This window comes from Gobius niger, assembly GCF_951799975.1.
Source record: "Gobius niger genome assembly, chromosome: 14".
Taxonomy (NCBI): domain Eukaryota; kingdom Metazoa; phylum Chordata; class Actinopteri; order Gobiiformes; family Gobiidae; genus Gobius; species Gobius niger.
Window position 1 is genome coordinate 30,138,512 of NC_136865.1, and position 17,223 is coordinate 30,155,734.

Consider the following 17,223-nt stretch of genomic DNA (forward strand, 5'->3'; position numbering starts at 1 on the left):
TGGTGGCCGGGGCGACTCCAAAACACACTTTGTAAACAGCATTCCTATGCATTTATACCGGCTTCACTTTAGCACTTTACATCAAAGAACCAGTCACCCATTCACTCACTCACTCATACACCCGTGTGCACAGACCCTGGAGGTGAGGTGGGTGAAGTGTCTGGCTTAAGGACACAACTACAGTGTGCACAGGTGGGATTTGAACCGCTGACTCTCTGATCACAGGACAATCCACTCTTCTATCTGTAGTTTTTGCACACGGCTTAAAAGCCCGGATCCACAGAGTTTATTTTTCTAAAAATTGCTTAGACCGAATGACAACGCTGAGGCAGGCGCCATATTTTTAACCACGTTGGTTTTTGTATATAACAAATAAATAGTGAAAGCATAAATCTATGACTGACTTCCCTCCTTCAGGCACTTTTAAGGAACAGGCTTCAGTGGAGGAGATTAAGCAGCCATGTAAGTTTCCCAGATCAGTCGGCATCTTTACTATGAAAGGGGCTTAATGATCAAACAGTTACAGTATCTCGGGTCCCGCTTTATTACCTACTATCACCTAAACCTACTAACACCTAAAGCTACTAACACCTAAACCTACTATCACCTAAACCTACTATCACCTAAACCTACTATCACCTAAACCTAGATCTTTTACTACGTGTTTGAGGCGAGTCTTGGACAAAAGTCAGAACTTCCTCCTTGGTTTCGGCGACGGCTCTGAAACAGAAAGTTCCTCCGAGTCAGAGAGGAAGTGAAATACTCTCTGACAGCTTCCGAAAACGACCGCAATGGACGAAGCACATGTGTCGATAAGACTGTGCTTATTTCTCTCAGAGACTTTAACGCCACAAACACAAAATATCACAAACATCTGTACGATTTCAGCCCAAACTGCAGCTGGACGTGTTTTAGACCAGACTTTAGCATCTTCAACAAACTTGTGCAGTAAAAAGAGTTAAGACAATTCGATTTAACCCCTTAACTCCCACCTGAACCGAGCACATTTTCTCCAGTTTGGCTTTACCCCAATCCAAAATCTTCTGGAAGAAAAGGTGTGAAAATAGCGATAGAACTGAGACGAAAACAAAGATGGAAATGTGACAAAAAATGACCAAAAAAAGTGACGAAAAAAGTGATGAAAAAAGTGACGAAAAAAGTGATGAAAAAAGTGACGAAAAAAGATTTAAAAATGATTAAAAAATGACTAAAAAATGACTAAAAAAATGACTAAAAAAATGACTAAAAAATTACTGAAAAATGACAAAAAAATGACCAAAAAAATGACAAAAAAGTGACAAAAAAAGTGACGAAAAAAGTGACAAAAAAGTGACAAAAAAGTGACAAAAAACTTACCTAAAAATGACCCAAAAAATTGACAAAAACATTAACAAAAGACCCAAAAATGACTAAAAAATTACCCAAAAAAAAGTCCAAAAAATTCCTGAAAAATGACTAAAAAAATGACTAAAAAAATGACAAAAAATGACAAAAAAAGACTAAAAAATTACCAAAAAATGACTAAAAATGACTAAAAAATGACCTAAAAATGACTAAGTTGAATACCCCCCCCCCCCCAAAAAAAAAGATGGAAAAAAATCTGATGATGTGAGGGAAAAGATCCATTTAGATGAGTTTTGTAGATCTTAGCTTTCAAATGAGGTGTTACACTGGCCTACAGGATTTGGGTAAAGCTGAACTGGAGAAAATGCTCTCGGTTCAGGCGGGAGTTAAGAGGTTAATGCAAGCTGGACCCAAATGTAATGCTTTTTAATGACATTTAAGGCCGTTATTCTGCCCCAGTGCCGCCCTATTGCGGGCGGCACGGTAGCGCAGCGGTTAGCGCCTCCGCTTCACAGCTAGAAGGTCCCGGGTTCGACTCCCACCAAGGACGGGGCCTTTCTGTGTGGAGTTTGCATGTTCTCCCCATGTCTGCGTAGGTTTCCTCCGGGTACTCCGGTTTCCCCTACCACTAAAAACATGTGCAATAGGTGAATCCTCCAGCCAGGTGATTCTGACCATCAGCCTGGCTCCACATCATGGAGATGGGTCCCCGGGCGCGGCACTGCCGTCGACCACTGCTCCTTACGGGGTGCCCCAGCGGCATCGAAGGATGGGTTAAATGCAGAGAACAAATTTCCCTACGGGGACAATAAAGTTAACAAACAAACAAACATCTTGAATGCCCCACGGAAAGACTGATTTTGTGTTACCTGCCTCTGCTATCGATAAGCCCTTTATTAGAAACAACAGGACACGGGACAGTAAGCTGGTCTCCATGGTAACGCAGACTCCGCACCAGACTGGGGGACAGAAAACAGCGACTCGTTCTGACCTCCCAGTGAGACAGTTAAACTAGAACGTCCCACGAAGTCAGACAATCCTCATAAGCCCGAAGTGCAGCGTTAGCAGTAAATAAAAACACCCAAATATTTATTTATCTGCAGTTGTGCCAGTTAGTTTACGCACCCCAGGGGATTTTGGTTTTCACTCATGGTCAGTGATGTTTTGAAGCCATTTATTGTGAATAAATGTGTGAACTCATTTCAAATCACCAAAATAAAATACCAAAATGACCCTGTTGAAAAGCTGTATTTCCCCCTTAAAGGAACAGGCCAAACTGAGATATGTTCTTGCCTGAGCTTAGACGAGTTGATGTGTACCTGTTTGGGCTTTGTGCGTGCGCTCAGTCACACAAAACATCCATAGATGTTGTTAGCCCCTCCCAGTATATTCCTATAGCTCCAGGGGCGGACTGGCCATATGTCCATTCTGGGAGAGCACAGAAGGGCCACTGGCTCTAGGGCCACTGGCTTGGCCTCTCAATTTTCTCCATAACCTCCAATCTTACGCCTTAACCGAGCTTTGCCCAAATCTAAAAGCTCAAAAGAAAAGCGCCAAAATAGCGACGAAAAACGAGGATAAACACGGGACAAAAATGTGCTGCAAAAACAACAAAAATGTGACATAAACGTGGCATAAACATGACAAAAACCAACAAAAACTTGACAAAAAAACAACAACAAAAAAAGGCTATTTTGCATGAACTCAAAGATACTGAGGTCAGGACACTGAGATGGAAACTCCAGAACCTTTACTTTATTCTGCTGGAACCACATCAGCAAAACACCTCCAGATTTCATTTATTTATTATGGTGCCCCAAATCAAAATTCACAAAATCCACCCGGGTGAGTAAACTTAATGGCACAACTGTAGAAAAAGCCATTCCCAAAGGCTGGGGCGTCACAGCCCCCTGAAATCTGAAAATCACTCAAATGCACAACAACAGGCCAGACAGGTACGGATCAACTCGTCTAAGCTCAGGTAAGAACATATCTCAGTCTGGAAAAACGGTGGCCTGTTCCTTTAAAAGTAGTATAATGTAGTAAATTACTTACTTCTGTTCTACTGTAGACTAGCTTTGGGGCCGCTCCCACTTTGGGAACCACGGTAGTAGATTATAAATGAAACCAGAATTTGGGTTTTCAACCTCTTACCACCCGCCTAAACCAAATGCCTTCTGTCCTCTTTGGCCATTATATCGGTCTGTGTAACACCTCATTTGAAAGCTAAGACCCACAAAACTGATCTTTTTCCTCGCGTTGTTGCTGTGTTGTGTCACCTTTTTTATGTTTTTTTTTATTTGTGTCACATTTTTGTTGAATTTTTGTCTTTTTTTGTCGCGTTTACATCCTTGTTTTCTTCTCATTTTTTGTGGCTGTTTTGGTGCTATTTTACCAAGAAGCTTTTTGATTAGGGTAAAGCCAAACTGGAAAAAATGGGATCCGTTCAGGTGGGAGTTAAGAGGTTAAAATCCTAAATTATGGCCATATTTTGTCTGATTGATTTTTACCAACTTTGCTGCTTAATTTTTTTGGGGGATTTGTTTCATCGTCATAATAATATCCGACTCTGACAACTGGAAAACTGAAACTCTGGGAAAAAAAAAACGTTTTGCAGCTCCGGGGACAAATTAAATGCAGCATAAAAGTCATCAGAAATAGATCAATATCTGTCTCTAAAAGTTTGAAATGAAATGACAAACCAAATTTCCTCTTTATCCAGGAGCTCTTACGCACACTGGAAGTTCCAAACATTTATTCACCATCTTTAAGCCAGCAGGACACTTTTTATATCACCCTATGTTCAGCATTTAAGGAGAAATCCTCAGCTACTCCTGCTTTAAGAGGCGGGTGTGTTTTGTGCAGAGCCTCGTGGTCGTAGTAACTCCGCCTGCTCCTGTCGACCTTCAAATCTCCAGAAAAAGCCCGTCCTAATCACTTGCTCATCCATAATTAAACTCCAGCTTGTTCTCCTGCCCTCGTAACCTCCCTCTCCATCACTTCTAAGAACGGGGGCCGCGGTCTGAGAGGGGGGGGGGGGCAATGTTCCTTTAGAAAACCTCTGCAGACGAACCAGAAGAGCCCCCTTTTGTGGGGCCACGGGTCGCGGGACGTCCGACCGAGCGGCAGCCTTTTCACTCCGCCACCGACCCATTATCCAAAGCAACAATGGGCACAAGGGCCGGACAAGCAGCACGCGCCTCCGGGCCGGCCTGCGGGCGTAATGCGGCCGGCCTGCGGGCGTAATGCGGCCGGCCTGCGGGCGTAATGTGGCCGGGACGACGACCTCGAGGGGAGGAAAAAAAGACTAAACTCACCCTTATGCTGCTTATTTTATGCCCTTTAGTCGCTAGTGAGCCGGAGATTTCAAGAAAGTCACCACAACATTGCAGCCGTTTCCCCCACGCTTATTCATTCACAAATACTGATATCCAAATATGGTCATTTCCTTTGTGGGAGACAGCAGCGGCTAAAGACGGGAGGAACATACACCAGCGCAGACAAAGGGACTAAACTTTAGGGACGTTTTCCTTCCGCTCTTTAACAACATCTGCACTTTAGTCGCTCCATAAGACTTTACAGACTCAGACTTTACAAGATTTGGAAGTTTGTTTCAGAGGGATTTTGTAAAGAAAAGATTTATTGAGCTTTGAACCCCAAAAAAACTTATCAAAAAAATATCTTGTGCAAACATTCTTTCTTGTTATTTTGTTTAACCTCTTAAAGCAGTACTAAGTAACGTGTTTACCTTAATAAACCCTCCCCGTAGTCCCTGTGGGGGTAATACAAGTGTTTATGGGATGATTGGAGGGTCTTTCATCGCCCCCTGGTGTCTCTGGACAGAAAACCATGTTTGCAACTTTCCTGCCACCGGTCCGGAGAAAGCAATACACACTAATGGAATCACGAAGAAGAAGCTAACATGCTAACGGGCAAAGCTAACTGCGGGCTAGCGTCACTTTAAACAGAATTTACAGCCAAGTTTGAGTGAAAAAAAATATTTCCATTGTATAATTGGATGCACAGTAACCCTCTCCCCCTTCGCCTTTCCTGTCGGCGTAGTATTTACTCTCCAAGACAATTAATAAGTTAAAAAATCGTAACTTGCTACTACACCTGCAGTTGCGCTCATGGCCTCTAGGGGGAAGAGTTACTTAGTGCTGCTTTAACCCCCACCTGAACCGAGCGCATTTTCTCCGCTTTATTCCACTGCTTATAGGCCAGTGTGACGCCTCATTTGAAAGCTAAGACCTACAAAACTCAAGCCTGGCCCAGGCCAGAGTGATCCTGGGGATACAGTCTGGAACTGTGCAATTTGAATCTCGCAAAACCAAGATGAGCCAATCATAGCACGGGAGGCGGGACTTAACGGTCCGTCTTCGTCCACGCTGGGATTTCCCATCAACCACTGCTCCACCAGGCCAAAACCAAAACAGTGAAGATGGCGGCCGCGACAACACGATCTTTTCCCAGTGCCCTTTGTTCTGTTTTAAATGAGCTGGACTTGTCCTTAAAGTAAGAAGCTGCTCTGAGGGTTTTCACCGGAACATTTACTCGACTGCTCGTGTGGACGTGCGGAGGACGTGAACGCTAGCCCCGCCTCCAGTCTCCATTTGGAAATTGTGTCCACAATTCCAGACTGTCTTTTTTATGTATTTATAAATACATTTTTTTAAAAGTCAGTCTGGCTTTATGTCAGGCTAACAAAACTCATCTAAGCTTCTTCCTCGTTACGATTGTCACATTTTCATCCTTTCTGGTTGTGTTTTCATCATTTTTTTGTTGCATTTTTTTAATGTTTTGGTCACATCTTTGTGGTTCGATCACATTACACACAACAAAAAAACAAAACAAAAAGAAATGCTGCCAAAAAGCGGCAAAAAAAGCATTGAAAAAGTGACAATAATGCCACGAAAAAGCAATGAAAATATGATAGAAAACGCAGCAAACACGTCTAAAACCTGACAACAAAAACCAGGATGGAGCTGAGATGAGTTTTGCAGGTCTTAGCTTTCAAATGAGACGTTACATTGGCCTCGAGGCTGTAAACCAGGGGTCGGCAACGTCAGGCCCGAGGGCCAAATCCGGCCCTTCAGCACAGAACCTCTGGCCCTCAAGATGATTTTGAGAAACATTATCACACAAATCAGAGAGTGCTTTTAACATTATTAGAGTTAAATGGGAGAAAAAAGGTAGAAATACTGTCAATGCACCCGATGAGGTCAAATATTATGAACACTGGCGTTTGAAGGAAGTGCACTGGAAAAAGAGTAATTGTTTTAAGGAAGAAATGACATAGATCTACTTGAATTATGAGATTAAATCTAAGGTTTGAGTAGATTTGTTCTGGTCTTAGATGAGATAAAACCTCTAGTAGTTGTTATTCTCTTAACTCAGATCATTTTGTGTCATTTCAAGGGAAAAACAGTTATTTGTTTGGTTCCGACTCAAATTCAACATAGAATTTGATGAATTCAAGCCATTTTAAGTCATTTATCTCATTTAGGATGGTAATTTTTCCAGTGTTGTGCTTCACTTTGGGCTAATAATCGCAATAATCAGCGCCTTCGGCCCTCGGTCTATTTACAATAAAGAAAATCGTCCCTCCCCTAAGAGAACTTGCCTACCCCTGCTGTAAACTCTACAGTCGAGATGCTTTTAGATTCTGGTAAAACTGTAGAAAACGTGCTCGGTTAAGGGGTTAATGAGGGAACATTGTAACGTGGTAAAAAGCTCTTTTTCAGTTCAAGTTTCTCAGTTCAAGACACCAAGTGCTGCGAGCGAAACGGCGATGAAGACGAGGCGGCGAGCGATTCACAAACACTGACCCACAAACCCAGTTGTTCCACAAACTGTTTCCCTGAATCTGGTCCAAACGGCTCCGAGACCACGCTGAGAAACAGACGATTCTGCGACCGAGACCAAAATAAGAACGGGAATTACTATTAACTATGTTCCAAAACGTCTCGGACAACGGGCTCGAGTCAAAACGCGTTCCCTCAGTACGACCGCAGTATGAAATATGCATAAGGTGCGATATTCAAATAGACAAATGAATTATGCATAAGCGCTGCGTGATCTGCAACACACGAGGGTGACGAGGACGCGAAATCTGATTTAACAACAAGACAAAAGAAGCAGAAAGAAGCACAATATTACACTTTTCATTACAGTTTACCCCTTAACTCCCACCTGAACCGAGCACGTTTTCTCCAGTTTGGCTTTACCCCAGTCCAAAAGCTTCTGGAAAAAAGCTGTGAAAATAGCAACAAAACTGAGACAAAAACAATGATGGAAATGTGACAAAACAGTGAGAAAACATTGATAAAAAAGTGACGAAAAATGGATGAAAAAGTGGCAAAAAATGTCCCAAGAAATTGACAAAACACGGACGAAAAAATGACCAAAAAATGACAAAATGTGACAAAAAAATAATAAAAAAAATTGATTAAAAAATTGTCGAAAAAATGACAAAAATGTGACAAAAAAATGACAAAAAAATGACAAAAATGTGATTAACATTTGAAAAAACAAAATTTGACCAAAAAAAAAAATGACAAAAATGTGAGAAAAAATGACCAAAAAAACGACAAAAAAATACCCAACAAAAAAATTGGAAAAAAAATCTGATAACGTGAGGAAAAAGATCCTCTCGGTTCAGGCGGGAGTTAAGAGGTTAAATCCCATATAAAGTATCGTGTGTGTTTCTTATATTAGCTGTGCCGGGTCATTTGATGCTCTCAGCTTATGAGTAACTACAAAAAAAAAAAAATCAATGTCCAAATGTCCACCCTCGTCCCCAGAGCTGCATGATTAACCTTTATCGAACCGAAATGGAGGTTTAAGCAACAGTAATGACCAAACCTCAAGGCGCTGTGGTTTAGTTTTACTCCTGCTTTGTGCCGCCGCTGTTTGAGTGAGAGACGTGCAAGTAACTCATGCCCCTAGAGGCCATAAGCGCCACTGCAGGTGTCGGAGCATGATGCGTTTTTTAATTGTCCGTGAGAGTAAATACTACGCTGACAGAAAAGACAAAGGGACAGAGGGATATTGTTCATCCAATTAAACAATGGAGATCATTTGTTTCCCGCAAACTTGGCTGTAAATACTGTTTAAGTGGCGCTAGCCCACAGATAGCTTTTTCTTTGTGATCCCATTAGTGTGTATTGGTGACTTTGACCCGGTGGCAGCGAAATTGCAACTCTGTTTTTTCTGGCCAGAGACACCAGAGGGAGATGAAAGACCCCCAATCATCCCATTAACACTTGTATCACCCCCAGAGGGACTACGGGAAGGATTTACTAAGGTAAAAGTTACTTAGTACCAGGGGCGGATCTGGAGGGGTGGCACGGAGCAGCTGCCACCCCCAGTAAAGGTCTTGCCACTCCAGCTGCCACCCCATTGTCATGTGATGTCTCACATCTGCTCTAGAAGCGACGTGGGTGCTTACAGAGGCTCAGTACTTTTTTGACAGGACAATGAATTATAACAACTTCAGAGCTAAGTTAGGAGCCAGGTGCAACTCCTGTGGCTATTTTTTTTAAGTTTAAATTTTACCTGAGTTAGAAACCCCCTATTTATATTATGGACAATGTTATTACCCCTCCTGGAACCGCCACCTTAACGTGGTGGAGGGGTTTGAGCACCCAAATGATCCTGGAGCTCTGTTGTCTGGGTTTTTGTGCCCCTGTAGGGTCTCCCAGGGCAAACAGGTCCTTGGTGACGGGTCAGACAAAGAGCGATTCAGAAGTCCCGTATAAGAGACCAACAGGCCCGGTTAGAACCATGAGGCCGTCCTTCTGTGGACCCACCACCTGCAGGAGGCGCCATAAGGGGCTGGTGCAATGTGATTTGGGCAACTCCAATAGCTGCCCCCACGACCCGGAAACGGACAAGTGGAAGAAGATGGACGGATGGATGGAAAATGTTATTATTTGTGTATAATTTTGGAGGGGCTCACCAATGGAAAAATTTCCTTTGAATCAAGCAAAACGTGTGTACCCTCGCTATAGACATTCAACATTGTAAAATGTGTTGCCTGACCCTGCCTGCCACCCCGTGATCTCTTTTTCTAGATCCGCCCCTGCTTAGCACTGCTTTAAAACTAAGGATGTTTTTCTGACAACTCCACGAAATGCCTCTTTGCCTCTTGTAGATTTGTATCTTGTTGCAACATAAAGCTGAATTGTAATAACTACAGTAAGTACTATGATGTTTCACAGTAGTTTTAGAAGTTTATCTGCAACACAGGATATGGATAAATTATTACAATCGCAAATCGAATCTCAATATCTGTCAGAAAAATCACATTCACTATATACCGGTAGTAAACCAGCAGTGATTCCCAACCTTTTTCCAGGGCTGCATTTTGTTGCTATATGATATGAGTGGTCCGCGTGTGGTCACTGTGGTTTCTACAACGCTCTACGATCTATTGTTTTGCAGGTTTTCTGGTGAGAGCAGTGAAACCCTCTATGATCCCAGAGCATCATAGAAGCCACTCATTGTGATTCAATAAAATGTAATTAAGTTAGAATGTCGACTTTCTGCACGGATCCTCCGGTGGCCGTGTGGTGCAGTAAACATGTTCCTGAATGAGTAGGAAGTGTTTAAAGTGACATTCAAAAGCGGCGTATTTAACGGTGTGACTCATAGTCGGGACCAAAGGCCTGCAGACGACGCACCTGTGGACGGAGGCAGAGGCAGCGCGGCTTTAAATATCAAAACAATGCTATCAACGTGCAAAACAGACACTAGATTAATACAACAACACAGCTCCATGTGCTCCAGGGTCCACTGGAGCTGGAAACGAGTCCATTTACCGTTAAAGTGAGCGTTTCTTGCCTCCAAATTAGTCATCACAACAACAACAACGCAATATCTGTATTGAAAGAAGCCACAATAAGTCGCACTATCACATTTTGTGCCACCACAGCCAAAAACAAAACCATATATATCAACTTAAACCGGTGCAAAGATTCAGTTTCAGTCATATTTTCCTAAACCAGTCCCTTTATTGCCTTGTTTTTGGCCCGGATTTAGTAGTTTCCCCATATATTCTATAAGGGCTGCACAATATATCGCGAAAAATATCGTATCGCGATATTAGCTGATGCAATATCCGTATCGCGAGAAGCCACAATATATCGCCACATCACCATAGCCTTCAAGTCATGTGTAAAAGTTCAGTTTTAGTTTAACATTTACTAGCTTTGTTTAATTCTACCCTTGTTTTGGTCCTGATTGGGTGTTTTTTAAGTCTTCTTTTGACACAATATCGTGTTTGGTGAAATATCGCAATAACATCGTTATTGCGATATTGCACAGCCGTATTGCATGTCACTTCAATATCGTGCAGCCCTATATTCTATTGACAAAATTTGATTAAAAAACAAATTGATTAGTAATTGTGCTAAATTATAATGGATGTATTGTGTTGGCCGACACGGTTCAGTGAAATATCGCAATATCGTTTACGCAGCACTCAAGATATTTAGTGAATATCGCCGTTTTCTCACAGACATGAAGATATGTCAGTCCAAATGTTGTCAATAAACGGGAAGGAATCATGGCTGCACAACAGGGCTGAAAGATATATCGTTATGGTATCGATATCAAGACAGGAACATTCAAAACATTATCGACATTCAACAACATCGATTTTTGTCAATAAGAAGGTACTCTTTATTATTATGTTTCTATTTTTCTGAAAAATGCTTAGTTTTCACCAAACAGTTACATCGAATCGCATTGATATCGGTATATCTGGCATGAATATCGAGAAATGAAATTTGGTCCAAATCGTTCAGCCCTACTGCACAATATATCGCAAAAAATATTGTATCGCAATATTAGGCGATGCAATACCCGTATCGCAAGAAGCCACATTCATCACAACATCACTGTCAACATCAAGTGTTCATCTGACTGAGATCCAGTGATGAGTTACTTTAAAATCAAAATATATTCTTTATTAGTGGTTACAGCTATAAAAATGTAATGTTTGTACTACATATTAATAGGGCTGGAACGATCCACTCGTCACGATCCGATATGTGATTCATGATACTCAGGGGCCGATACGATAATATCCGACAATAATAATTATGATTAATATGTTTACCTTAAAGCCACACTATGTAGAATTTTACCCAATAAATAAAATAGAAATACAAGCATTTATTTCATGACAGATATTTTCATCATTGAATGTCAGCAGAATATAAGATTTGAACAGGTTAGGTCCTCATCCAAATCCATCCTTTGATTATCCACTGCAGTAATACACTTTTCTATGTAGAGCTGGTCTACACACAAAAAAATGTCACCCTACAAAAAAAGGCAATAAGACTCATCACGTTCTCAACCTACAACCAACCAACCCATTCCCTGTTCATAAACCTGCAAACATTGAAATTCTATGATTTAGTAGACTTGTACACAATAAAAATGATGTTCAAAGTGAAAAATAAACGTGTGTCACAAACACTACAAAATATGTTCACCCTCAGACAGAGCCGGTATGAGCTCAGAGGAGATGTTTGTGAAGAAAACATTTCAAACAAACACCATGAGATTTTGTGTTTCCATTAAAGGGGTCGATCTCTGGAATAACTGTACAGAGGATCTCAAATGATGTCCCTCTCTCTTCCACCTAAAGAGATTGTATAAAAGCATTATACTTGAAAAATGCCTTACTGTTTACTAGTTTGTTTAAGACTGTCAAATTACTCCTTTTGAATGTCTGATGTTATGTTGGAAAGTTAACAAAAACACGTGCTGTAATTTAAAAAAAAAAAAAACAAGGGTAGGCAAAATAAGCATTAGCTTCAGCCTATACCTTTATCGGTCATTTTGTATGTTATGTTATGAAGAAGCATACTTAAAAGTGAATTAACACAAAAGTGCTGATAAAAACACAAGTACTGAAAGTATTGCGATACTTGGTATTGCACAAAGTATTGCGATCCAAATCCAATATTTTGCCCCAGCCCTAATATTTCGTCTTAGTAATGTGTTATATTCCTTAGTAACTGAAAAAAAAAGTCATATTTTTGTTACACATTTTCTATTTTCTGCAAACTTAGCCAAAAAACAAACAATCAACAGAACTTATAAATGTGTAAAAAGTAAACATTTCCTAATTTAGTTGAATTTTACCCTCGTTTTGATCCCGTTTTTAGATTAATTCTGCTGAAAACGTGCGACGTGTGTTTATTTTGAATGGAACATATCGCGTCGAAATGTAAAATATCGTAATAACATCGCAATATCGCACGGCCGTATCACATATCGAAATCTCATCCGCAAACATGGCCATTGTGTCATGTTTAAAGATATCTGGGCACAAAGCAGAGAATAATCAGCGGTTATTTAAACTGTATTCCTGTCCAAATGAAATCCATCCGCCGCTTTATAAACGGTTAATAACAAAGACACGGGAATCCTGTGTTATGATTCATTTCCTATAGGCGCACGCGTGAGCCCTTTGTCCCGTTTTGCGTAAACGTGGGTGACGTACAGGTGTGTATGTATGTGTGGGGGTGCTCTTCCCGGATCTAGCGTCGACATCACACACGGCTCTTCCATCACTGTATCGCCTCCAACGCCGCCCCGCTGCCCGTAAAAGAAAAAAGAAAAAACAGCGATGGTAACGAGACGCAGGGCGAGAGAGAGAACGGCCTCGCAGGTTTGTGAGGTTTGATCGATAAAAAGCGCCATCCGTTCAAGCAGCAACACAACAACGCAACAACGCCGCCTGCCCGAAAGGAGACGCGCGTAAAAAAAAAGAAAAGAAAAGGAAAAAAAAAAAAACAGCCGTGTGACAGAAGCAAAACAAGCCATGAAATCGAGCTTTGTGCCAACGTTTCGTGCGTTTTTGGGGTCTCGTTTTCGGCTATTATCGTGGATTGTAGGAGCCCGTAGAAGACGAGACGCTCTGTTCCCGATGGCGAAGGTTCAACATTTAGCTCAAATTTAAACCCCCGTATCATATTAGGGTGTATTTTGGGTAATGTGGCTTCGCGCGGGGGGTTAAAAGCGCGCAGATGTGCTGGTAATAAACGCGAACACGCCGTGAATAAACAGTATCGTAAACAGAAAGCACGACGCGGAAGGAAGGAGGGAAGGAAGGCAATGCCCTGACTGTTAAATCCCCACATACACACACATGCACAATGCGAGAGTCGACGAGTAGTGCGTGCTTGGATAAATACAGGCGAAAAACGTCACCGTGCAGCCGACACAGACGCTACTACCGCCCGAAAAGGCGGATAAACGCGGGTGGCGGAGGTGGCCGGACGTGTCTCTTGTTTAAAATGTGGAAATAGCACGCGTTTCGATGCCCCTTGGGTTTGTTTTTAGGAAGGAAGGAAGGAGGAGGCCCTGGCTGCAGCAGCGGCGTTAGCGCAGCGCCGTGCTCCGTGTGCGAGGCGCCTCTCCCCCGCTGCACTCACCAGGTCCGACGGCTTCCATGGCCGAGGCCTCTCTCTCCGTCTCTGTCCCGGCCTGGCGGCTCCGTACCGACGCTGAAATTGGGGGCGGTATCGCGAAGCCTAAATGGGGGACTAAATATAAGGAAACTGAGTGAACGTAAACGCGAGGGCCGCCTGCCGCTGCCGCTACTGCTGCCGCTGCGCTTCGGACTGAGCTCTGAGCCGCTGGGCTGGGGATTTGGAACTGCGCATGCGCCAGCGGAGAGGCTCGCCGAATGCTAACGGCTATTGCTGGGTTGCAGGTGACATCACAGCATTCTAAAGGCCTATACTATTATATAGAGGAAAAATTATTTTGTTTTTGAGGAAATTTTTGGTCTTGTACAGAGAGATCATGGACCCAGTGGTTGATATTAAAGATCATTTTTTAAATTCATATATTTTCTTTTTAGCTACGACTTGTGAAAGTGTAATGTTATTAATAGGAAAAACTGGCTCCTGCCCCCCGCTGGGTCCAATGACATCATCACATTCTAGAACCTGCAACCCAGCAATAGGAAAATGACATAGGAGGCTAATGCTAACGGCTATAGGAAAAATACATAGGATGCTAATGCTAACGGCTGTTGGAAAATTAAATAGGAAGCTAATGCCAACAGCTGTAGGGAAATTACACAGGAGGCTAATGCTAACGGCTGTAGGAAAAATACACAGGAGGCTAATGCTAACGGCTATAGGAAAATACATAGGATGCTAATGCTAACGGCTGTAGGAAAATGACATAGGAGGCTAATGCTAATGGCTGTAGGAAAAATACACAGGAGGCTAATGCTAACGGCTATAGGAAAATACATAGGATGCTAAAGCTAACGGCTGTAGGAAAAATACATAGGAGGCTAATGCTAACGGCTATAGGAATAATACATAGGAGGCTAATGCTAACGGGAATAGGTAAACAGTCTATGATCTGCGCATGCCTAATTAAAACGGCAAGTGCACTATCAAAAACAATGTAAGTCAAGATAACAGAGGTGGGTTGAGCAGCTCACAAACAAAGTTAGAGTAACTTTACTTTGAAATAATTTTACTCGAGTAAAAGTAAAAAGTAGTGGGCCAAATAATTACTCAAGTAAGAGTAAAAAAGTACCTGGGTTTGGCAACTGTGAGCATAAAAGTTTGATTAATGTTTCAGTTGTGACATAGATTATGTGAAACAGAACATGAAAGTCTGTATTTTTTCCAAAGGAATGCCAGAAAAATTTAAAATATATTTCTGAAGAATGAAGTGCATGAAACACAAACTACTGACTGGATGCATTGTATTTCTTAGAGTTTGATCATACTATCATACTAACTACTTGAATAATATTATAATGAAGTATCTGCGGAAGAGAATGGATGGATTGACGGAGTATCTGTACTATTACTTGAGTAAGAGTAATAGTTACTGGTTCCACTGTGGGTAAATCTCGGAAGTGCGTATGACAGGTTTGGAAAATTTTACTCATTTAGATGGATAACATTTGTTCATCAGTCGCATAATTATCATTTTTTTGTGAAGCAGCAATTTTAATGCAGAAATGTTGGTTTTACTTTTTACTCAAGTAAGAAACAGATACTTACAAGAAATTAAAAATAATGTATGAAAAACTGAGCCACAAACAAAGCAATTTGGTTTATTCTATTAGATGCAAAGAAGAAGAGTGCAAAGAACATTATATTGGAGAAACGAAACAAGCGAGGAATAAAAGAAGCTATTTGTGTCAAGAAAGAAAATCCCTCCATGAACCGGAATGGGGGACTCAGATTTCATCTTTCTCCACTTTACTCTAATCTTCTTCGCCGGCACCCGGTTTCAGCCAGTCCAATGAGACGGGACATCAGCATCAACAGAACAATAGGCAGGTAATCAACAGTGATCAGCCATGAATAGGCAGTGATCAGCTTTGAAGAGGTTAGGACGCATCGATACTCTGGAGTGAGCAGTCGTTAGAGACACTCTACTTCAAAGGTGTTTACTCACAGGGAGGGTAGTTAGGGCCGAGCGCCATCAGGGCTGGCGAAGGGCCTCTTGTTATCGTATAGAGTGTTTTACGTATTTTATGCAGCGAAGCCGCAAACTGGACGAAGTATTTTGCAATTTTTCGCAAACAATAAATGGCTCCCATTTGCACATATGAAGCTGGATTTTGATCATTTTTTTTGTCAGGTGTTAAAGTCACTGTCCTAAACACTCTCATTAAGCAAAATTCAAATTTGGCGCGATAGCGCTCCCCTATAGGAATTATATGGTGAGTACAAATTTTAGTTTTACGAAAATTAAAATAATTTCACGCAAAATTCTATTCGGTCGCTCTGATCAGAAAAGTCAATCACACCTATGCCATATTTTTCATGGTGTTGCCGTAGCGATGACCAGAATGTCCCATTTTATTCTGATGGAAAAATGTTAAACTCCATAATTCAGCAACATGTGCTTTTTCTATCTCTAGATCTAGAGAAGTGAGGAACCCAAGGTTATCCAAAGTACTTGGATAAACTAAGTATTTTCAACCCAAAGTAAAATTTAAAAATATGCTTCAGTTTGCAGATATAGTGTGATACAAATTCATACACCACGCTCCAAAGTATTATGCAAATTGTATTTCAGTATCAAAAAGGTTAAAAAAAAAGTTTCAATGAAACTCATGGATGGTGTCGTGTCTCGGGGCTCTTTGAATCACTGACATTAATCTTAGAGACCTGGGGTGATTAGTTTTCAGGTTAAGCCCAGTTAAGGGAAAAACTACGGAAAAAGGATGTTCCACTTTATTAAGCAGACCATCATTTTCCAGCAATATGGTAAAGAAAAAGGATCTCTCTGCTGATGAAAGGCATGAAATAGTTGAATGCCTTGGTCTAAGTATGAAAACTTCTGATATTTCATGAAAGATGAAGTGTAATCATCGAACTGATAAGAGATTTGTGGATGATTCAGACACACACGGGTTTGTGCAGATAACGGCACAATAAGGACGGTTTAAGCCAGACAAATACATCAGATTAAGAGAACAGATGCTACAAAGCAGCAGACAGGTATTTGAAGCTGCTGGTGCCTCTGGAGTCTCCTGAACATGAAGGTGTAGGACCCTCCAGAGGCTGCAGTTGTGCATAAACCCTCTATCCGGCCTCCCCTAAACTGTTCATTGAGGCTGAAACAGAAACAGCTGCAGTGGCTCAGAAATACATGAGACTCATTTTCAAACTGTCTTCACTGATGAAGCCGTGTGACCCTGGATGGTCAGATCAATGGAGTAGTGGATGGTTGGTGAATGGCCACCATGTCCCAACAAGGCTGTGACGTCAGTAAGGAGGGGGCAGAGTCATGTTTTGGGCCAGAATCATGAGGAGAGAGCTGGTCGGCCCCTTTAGGATCCCTGAAGGTGTGAAAATGACCTCTGTCTTC

At 41.7% G+C, this 17,223-nt stretch overlaps 1 protein-coding gene and 1 long non-coding RNA gene across 5 annotated transcripts in view; one reads left to right on the forward strand and one right to left on the reverse strand.

Annotated features, from left to right (window-relative positions):
* LOC306974001 overlaps positions 1–2,056 on the forward strand; it is a 147,681-nt gene extending 145,625 nt beyond the window's left edge. The window contains exon 3 of the long non-coding RNA XR_013793596.1: positions 2,009–2,056. This is a non-coding gene — a long non-coding RNA (uncharacterized lncRNA). The remainder of the gene's footprint in view (positions 1–2,008) is intronic.
* The window catches only part of ago4 (argonaute RISC component 4), a 44,551-nt gene extending 30,536 nt beyond the window's left edge, over positions 1–14,015 (reverse strand). For 3 of the 4 annotated variants that reach the window (XM_079570901.1, XM_079570899.1, XM_079570900.1), the window contains exon 1: positions 13,800–13,966. In XM_079570901.1, coding sequence (XP_079427027.1) covers positions 13,800–13,818 — 19 coding nt within the window. In that variant the 5' untranslated portion in view covers positions 13,819–13,966. Of the gene's footprint in view, positions 1–13,799 lie in introns of all 4 variants that reach the window. The other variant, XM_079570902.1, reaches the window with a different exon arrangement.
* Positions 14,016–17,223: the final 3,208 nt, after the last annotated feature.